General features: G+C 41.2%; 1 protein-coding gene across 2 annotated transcripts in view; it reads left to right on the top strand.

The window, feature by feature from the left end:
- The first annotated feature begins 6358 nt into the window (after positions 1 to 6358).
- LOC106522173 (dapper 1-A) overlaps positions 6359 to 8384 on the top strand; it is a 16920-nt gene continuing 14894 nt past the window's right edge. For both annotated transcript variants that reach the window (XM_014015075.1, XM_014015074.1), the window contains exon 1: positions 6359 to 6641. In XM_014015075.1, coding sequence (XP_013870529.1) covers positions 6411 to 6641 — 231 coding nt within the window. In that variant the 5' untranslated portion in view covers positions 6359 to 6410. The remainder of the gene's footprint in view (positions 6642 to 8384) is intronic.

Here is an 8384-nt window from a genome sequence, read left to right as displayed (position 1 = left end):
CCCTAATAATCAACTAAAAGAAAAAAAACGTGAAAAAACAGCAAAAAAAAAAACAACAACAATAATAATAATAATAGTAAAGTAAAGTAAATAAATCTAAAAATATATAAAATGGGCCTGAGTTTGGTTAGCCATTAGCCTAGCCTGGACAAATACTGTACCTCCAAAAATTTACAGGTGCAGACTCTCCTCAGGTCATAAACCTGCAGCCAGACAATGTTTGGCCAAACTTGGTGGTCAGACTGGGACCACTGTTCACGCAGAGGTGGTCCCAAAAATCTTTTTTTTTCCATGTTTCTTGAACAATCTCTCATATAGGCAGTACCATGTAGAGTGACATCATGATAGTTACCTGTTTGAGCAGTGCAGGCTTTGCGAAAATGTTGCTGGCAAAGCAGCAGTTGGGGTGGTCCCTCCCTGGGGTGGCTGAAGATTTTTCTATGAAGGCCATGGCCACCCCCTGGCTCCACCCCTGCCTGAAATACACAGGTGCACATGTATTATTTTGATACATCATTTTTTTTATGTATTCGTGTCATATATATAGCTAAAAATCTAAAGCTTAAAGGTTACTTCAAACATTAATAATGTATAACCGATGAAATTACAGATTGAAATAGAGAAAGTAACAGCTCTGTAGAAGTTTTTTTTTGTTTTGTTTTCTTTTTGAGCATCGACTTGTTTTGTATGCAAGAAACGCGTTGAAGCGTGCACACTAAGAGTTTGCTTCAACCACAGGAGGACTCTGCCAGGCCCTGAGAGTCAGATACTTTTCACTTTTATAATTAATACTTTTTCTCCATGTCTGTGTTTAATGATTGATGTTAGTTGATACATGATCGGGGGGATCACACACGAGCCAAAACTAAAAACTAGAAACTGAGATGAGGGCCAGTTTCAATCATAATTCATTAGAAAATATACATTTTTTAAAATGACTTTCAGGAGTTTTATGTCATTTTTATATACTGTACTTAAATGTTAATTATCTTCAAGTAGAAAAAGAACATACATATCATTAAAGAAAAGTTATTACATTGAAAACTGATTTAGGGTTTATTTATTTTGCTGTGAATTCTAATAGTTTTAATTTGTTATTTCTTAGTAGCATACAATTTAGCTTATCAAACTGGAATAATCTTTTAATATAATTCATTTCAAATTCAATTCAAAAATACTTTATTGATCCCAGAGGGAAATTAGGTGTTGTTGTAACTCATTTAACTAAAGAATTATTGTAGATGCTGATGGCTGTGGGCAGGAAAGATCTTCTGTAGCGGTCTGTATTACAGTGAAGTTGAAGAAGCCTCCGTCTGAAGACACTTTGTCTTTCTATGACAGTCTGATGAAGAGGATGGTCAGGGTTGTCCACAATGTTCTTGATTTTATGTAAAATCCTTCTTTGCACCATCATCTCCAGAGATTCCACAGTCGTCCCCAGAACAGAACCAGCCTTCTTTATCAGGTTGTTTAGCCTTTTTAGGTCCCTGGCTCTGATGTTGCTACCCCAACAGATGATGGCAGAAGAGATGACACTCTCAACAACAGACTTGTAGAAGATCTGCAGCATCTTGCTGCAGACATTGAAGGATCTCAGCTTCCTTAAGAAGTACAGTCTGCTCTGTCCTTCCTTGTAGACTGCTTCACTGTTGAGTCTCCAGTCCAGTCTGTTGTCCAGATGAACACCGAGGTATTTATATTCCTCAACCACCTCCACTTCTTCTCCCAAGATGGAAACAGGGTTTGATCCAGCACTATTTCTCCTGAAATCTACAATCATCTCCTTTGTTTTGTTCACATTCAAGATGAGATGATTGTTCTCACACCATGTCACAAAGCGGTCCACCAGCTCTCTGTACTCAGCTTCCTGTCCATCTCTGATACACCCAACAACTGCAGAGTCATCTGAGTATTTCTGTAGATGACAGCAGTCTGACTTGTGCTGGAAGTCTGAAGTGAACAGTGTGAACAGGAATGATGAGAGTACAGTTCCCTGGGGTGCTCCTGTGCTGCTGACCACATGGTTAGACACACAGTCCTTCAGCCTCACAAACTGTGGTCTGTTTGTCAGGTAGTCTTTGATCCAGGCGATTGTTGAGGCCTCCACCGGAGTCTTCTGGAGTTTCAGACAAAGCAACTCAGGCTGAATTGTGTTAAAAGCACTGGAGAAATCAAAGAACATGATCCTCACAGTGCTGCCTGCTTTGTCCAGATGACAGTGGGTTTGTTGAAGCAGGTGTATGATGGCGTCGTCAACTCCAACTCCACGACGATAAAGAAACTGCAGGGGGTCCTGATGTGTGCTTGTTTGCTAACTCAGGTGGGTCAACAGGAGTCTCTCTAGGACCTTCATGATGTGGGATGTCAGGGCAACAGGTCTATAGTCATTGAGGGCTGATGGGTGAGTTTTCTTTGGTACTGGAACCAGACAGGATGTATTCTAACTATTGTTATTCTAATTTGAATAAAGAGAAAGAAAAAAAACAGAAAATCTCATTTTTCACAAGCGCTCTCATTTCCAACAGCTCCATTCCAACATCAAACATTTTTTTCTTAACTGAAAGAACTGAGTCTGCTCTCTATGGATGTTATTTGTTGCTTTTTTCCGCATCAAATGCAAAGATCAGTGACCAGATTTTCCCTTTTAGGGTAAGAAAAACCTTGAGAATTGAGGAAATTTCCAAAGGAAGTGCAGATTTGACTGTGTATGACTGAAAAAGATTTTACAAATAAGACCTCAAAAGGATTGCATGATGAACAAAAATAAAATATTCATGTTTTACTGCACTTTAAAACTAATTCTCATCAATAATTCACGCTGTGTACTGAAAGCATTGTTATTTTGGGAGCTAAGAAAACTTTTCCCTGTGCCTCAGAACATTCCTGCAGAGGACAACTCCCAGCTGTCCCACTTTTATGACCATTTCATTAAACTACTTAATTATTCCTGTCATCTGTGAGTTGGAGAAACTCAGGCAGTGATTGTTTCTGAGCCACTTGAGCAAAGTCGAGTCAGGAAGACAGTGAAACATGCACGTACAAAACGCATGGAGCTATTTAGGTGTGGTTGTGGTCGGTGTCTTCAGGCCATGTTCTTCAGTGTGAGCTGAGTTGAGTGAGGAGGTCAGCTCCTCCAAGTCTGAGTGGTTCTCAGCAGGAAAAAAATTGGAATGCTGCCGCTGGAATGAGTGGAATCGATCTTACCTTGTCATATCTCCTACAAAAAAACACTGCAGGAGCAAAAACGTACATCAGAGATGTCTGCCTCGGACTGTTTAGTATTTATAAGTATTTATAAAACACAGCTTATGGTTTTTGCACAATGACTGTTGGGATGAGACTTATTTTTTAGTTTGTGTTTCTGTCTGCCTCTTATAAAAGTGCTGAGTGAGAAACAATGTGGACGACTTGTGGTCCGCGGTCCACCTCTGGCCCAAAAGTAACTTCAGGTCGGCCACCAACAAAGCCAATACCCCTTATTTATTTATTTATTACTTTAAACAGCACTCAAGGCAACTCTTAGAATGTAAGCTTTTTTCATGTTTGTTTGTTTGTTTGTTTGTTTGTTTGTTTGTTTGTTTGTTTGTTTGTTTGTTTGTTTGTTGAGAGGTAGACTATCTGTTCATGGAATTTTAAGGCTAACCTATGTTTAGTCTGCTTAAAGACACTGTCTGCCATAAAGGATTTTAATACAAGTCACCACTACAACATGTTGCACAAAGCTAAATATGAGACTTTTACCGAAGCCACAAGTACATAAACAACAGCAATTTTTACCAGAACCACCACACAGTCTGCTCTCAAGGCATTCTATATTCAGCCGGTTCGGATGTTATCAGTCCATTAAATTGACGTTATCAGCGGTTATCAGTCCCACAGAATGGCTTCAGACTGTCCCAACTGTGCCCCTAGTGGTCCCATAGAATGACTTCAGACTGTTTACCTACTAATACGTTGGAAGATAACAGTCCGTACTCCGGTCTACTTTAACCTAGCCCAGATCATTTTCTCTAAAATTAACCTTAGTGGCTTTAAGCCTCATACGAACCAGCTGACAGTCTGAAGCCATTCTTTAGGACTGATAACCGCTGATAACATCCATTTAATGGACTGATAACATCCAAAGCGGGTGCTATATCAGTGCTCTTCATCTCACAAAAGTAATTGTTTATTTTTTGTTTGCTTCAAACATTTTGTATTCATATTCATTAAACAAGAGTACAACTTTTACATGGGTTGCATGCATTTGAGCATGAAATATGTAACATTACTGCACTGTATGTTGGTTTACTAAACATACTGTATACAGTTGTGTATTCATTTACAGTTTGCCCAGTATTAGATGACAGAGTGGGAGTCTGGGGTTACTGTCAACAACCTTACAGTGAAAAAGTTCAGTGTAGAGCCCTGCATTATTTATTAGGTGTGCATAATTGGCCCTATATGGACATGTGGGATGAGAACCATGTGAATAACACATTCTTTGGGATTTGTCAAATAGGTACTTGGGTCAGACAAATTGAGAAAATATTTGAGGAAGCAGCTTTTTGGTATGCACTATATAAAGAAAAAAGTGAAGATGTAATATTGAACAGATTAAACAGTTTAATTTTGAAGCTTATAAATGGGCRGTTGATATTTTATTAAAACATGTATGTTCAAACGAAGGAAGTTTATGGACCTGAGCCATATGCAATATGGAACTAAACATCAATGGTTGGTTTGTGCACAGTTTAAATCTGGTATTTGACCTTTTGGCTCTGAAGACTGGATGATTTTGTTCAGACCCAGAGTTCTTTGTGTGATTTGGGTGAAATTGAAAATAAAATGAACTTTTTATTTTATTGTCTTTTTTATAAAAGATTWTGAGTAATAAATTATTTGATAAAGTTCCTGATCTTTATCCAGATTTTTTTATTTAATTGATGAAGATGAAGTGCCGTTTGTATTTAAGTATTTTGTGTTTCAGTTAGCTCAGTTTATTTTAAAGGCCTGGTGCCTCAGGAGGAGGACACTTTTTGTTTGACGAACGTTTATATTCGTCCGCATGTTTTGATGTGTCTTGTAAGCCAGTGTTGGCTGGGCACATATGATAACAAAATTACATGATTCATTCCACTTCACATATACACACAAACATGTTTAAAGGGGTGGGGGTATCATGCTTGTTACCCTCAATTACTGTSAAAATGCTGTTTAAATCAAAAAATAAATTTGACTCTGCATCCTATCTAAGCATCTTAAAATTGGCCTCTGTCTCTTTAAGACCCTCCTACCATTTCTGACACTCCCACTTCAGCAGTCTATACAACAATGCTTAGAGGAAGGTTGCATTGTGGGGTGGGATCTTGGCTGGGGATTGAGGGAGGAGCTTTGGGTAAATAGGCGGTGCTTTTATGCAGCCCCACATGGCCACCACAATCTGTGCCCTCCTTTACCCATTCACACAGCACTCTGTTAACTTAAAGCTTATTGTACAATCAATCTAAGGAGACTAATCAGTGCCAGACACATTCATACGGGACACACATCAGAGGCATTGAGGGTGAAGTGTCTTGCCCAAGGACACAACAGAGACAGCTGGAACGGGGGATCAAACCAGCAACGGTTGTAGGACGACTCCTCCACAGTCGCTCCTATGAATGAGTCAAAGAAAYTAGGTAAGTTTTAGATGAAGGAATGGCATTATGTTATGATTTAAAGCTCAAAAAAGTCCATTTGATAACACACTCACCTTTAAAATGGCAGCTTTTTATGTTTCTGTAAGTGTGCAGCTGTTGGTGTCTACAAAATAATGTGTCCCCTTTCATCAAAGTTGCGTAACTTAGATTATTAGTTGATTTCGATTTTTTTGGGGCAGAAGAATTATTAACATTTTCTTCAAAAAAAGCTGCTCTTTTATCATGTTTCTCGTCTTTTTTTTCTTCTCTCTCCCTCTAACAGTACATTGTCTCAGATCCAGTCATCCTCCTGGAGGAGTCCATTAGTCCCAGGCTGTGATGGGTGAGGCCGGGCGCGTCGCTGGAATGAATTAAGGGGGATGGGACGCATTTCGCTCAGCACCTTCTCCAGAATCTCAGCTCCAATAACGGCTAAAGATTGAATGTACAGGGTGGGGGTGRTTGGGGGGGTGACTCCCCACTTTCTCCCCGTGGCTGGTCGCGGGAGGCGGAGCTCCGTGGATGCGTTTGACAGCTGCGAGGCAGAAAAAAAAATGTGCAGCGCAAATGGAAAGCATGCCGCTCCAAGACAACCGTCAGATCAGAAGGAATAGGATGGATCATGGCCCCTTATAGCCTGCGTTTGCCCAACTTTTAGGAGCGGAAACCCCCCCCCCCCCCCCCCTCAATAATATAATTGAGTTTTTTTTTTTTTTTTGTACTTTTCCCCCCTTCCTTTCGGGGTGCGGGATGCAGCGTGCGTTCTCGTTCCCAGCGACCGTGGAACGCAGTCGGACCAAGGAGCGCCTGGAGGCGAGTCTGGCCGGCCTATGTGAGCTGGAGCTCCGCAGGCAGAGGCAGGAATGTCTGGTGTTGGGCGCGCTGGCTCTGGGAGCCCCTCTGGCCCCGGATGGCTCCAGAGGAGAGCTGGGGGGCTTCAGCAGCTGGAGCCAGGAAAACTTGACTCTGAGGCGTCAGCTGGTAAGAAAGTTTGTGTCTTGAGAGCCGTTCGCTCCCTGCAAATCGCTCAGTTTTGACCCAGACATTTATTAGTCCCGCTCCCCTTCTTCAACCCTGTCACAGTTTAGATTTTATTTATTTATTATTTATTTATGGGAAAATATCCTCACTGTGGCTGACCGTTGGGTGGACTCCTGCTTTAGGCTGAGCCTTTTGTTGCTCAGATGACCTCTATAGCTGCAGAAAAAGTTACTCAACTTGATTAATAGCGTCTTTGTGTGAAAGACTAATGCGTTTCTGCGCTTTAGGATGAGATTTATGCGCGTGGGGGGACGAAATCAGGGGGAGGAGCGGGCGCTGCTTGTGGCACAGACTCACTATTTAATGGCCCATTGTTCGCCGGGAGATGACTTTTGTGGGCTTTCACCTTTCAACAAGCACTCATTTGTTTTTGTTTTTGTTTTCCGCCCCTCATAAACGAATGAATCTGACGTCCAGCCGTGCGCATTGCTGTCCCAGCTTTAAGGAAAAAATATTTAGCGGTTTATTGGTTTTTCTTGCGTAAAGCTCAAGTAAAGTTACGCCAAATGCGGAGTGTGTGTTGAGAATCACTCTCAGCCACTAAATAACATGATTTTACTTCAAACTGCAAAACTTAGTTAGCAGTATGGATTATGTAGTGGCCAACTCCAAAATTTAATAAGCTGTAGATGTACACCCGACGGCTGTTTTCTGAAAGTTTCGTGAAAATCCGTCGAGTGGTTCTTGAGAAATTTTGCTAACCATAAACTGACCTTAATAGTCAKTAGTTACGTTTTATAAACAATTCTCTCTGGGTCAATTAGTGCTTAAAGTGTGTGTTGAAGGTGACTCTTATCAAACCAAGTTTCAGCTCAATATCTGTAGAATGAGCTGAATTAAATGCATTTAGAAGGGGGTTAAAATTCTCTTAGCTGTCGCGGCCATCTTGAATGGGATTGGCTTTAAATATTATTCAATTGTAGATGTGAATATATTAAATATTTTCTGAAAGTTTCATTCAAATCCGTTCAGTGTTAGGTGAGATATTTTGCTAACAGACAAACAAACACGCAAAAGAACAACAAATAACCACTGTGCGGCGGCGGGCGATAATAATAAGGCGGCTTCATCAAAGCCAATAAAAGTGTCCTCCAGGGAAATTTTACGCCTCACAGATTTGAGAGGACGACAGTGGTCTGGTGATGTTTTATGGGGGGGTTGTGCGTAATTCTCTGATCGGCTGCTCGGTCAGTTAAACCCGTGCCACGACTGGAAGCCATTTTTAAAGAGGATGATGGGGAGGGGGGAAAAAATGAAATCATCCGCCTCCTCTTTACACCTTCTTCCCCTCCCCTCCCCTCTCCTCCGCCGGTGGCCCAACAAAAGGCGCATATGGAGCAGAATACTAATGACCGAGGCCTGGGTCACATGAGGATGACGAGGGTGAGGATGAGGCGCAACAGAAGTGGCCTTGTGCGCGCTTGGCACGACGRTGTGGGCTCTGGGACCGGGAGTCCGCATCAGGGATGGAGAATGAGCTCCGAGGTTCTGCTCAAAACAACATTAAACTCAAATTGAATTTTAGAAGCTGCGTGACGACCATGTGTTTCCAATGAGCTCCAGCCTCTTGCCTTTTTTCACATCTGATTGATTTTTTTTTTTCCATGAATTCTTCTGCTCATCCATGCGTGTTGGTCACACTTTGGAGCTTTTTTATTATTTTTATTTATTTATTTTTTTTTT

The sequence above is a fragment of the Austrofundulus limnaeus genome, unplaced genomic scaffold, assembly GCF_001266775.1.
Source record: "Austrofundulus limnaeus strain Quisiro unplaced genomic scaffold, Austrofundulus_limnaeus-1.0 Scaffold122, whole genome shotgun sequence".
NCBI lineage: Eukaryota > Metazoa > Chordata > Actinopteri > Cyprinodontiformes > Rivulidae > Austrofundulus > Austrofundulus limnaeus.
The sequence above is the reverse complement of the archived record's forward strand: the minus strand, read 5'-3'. Positions and strand labels throughout refer to the sequence as shown.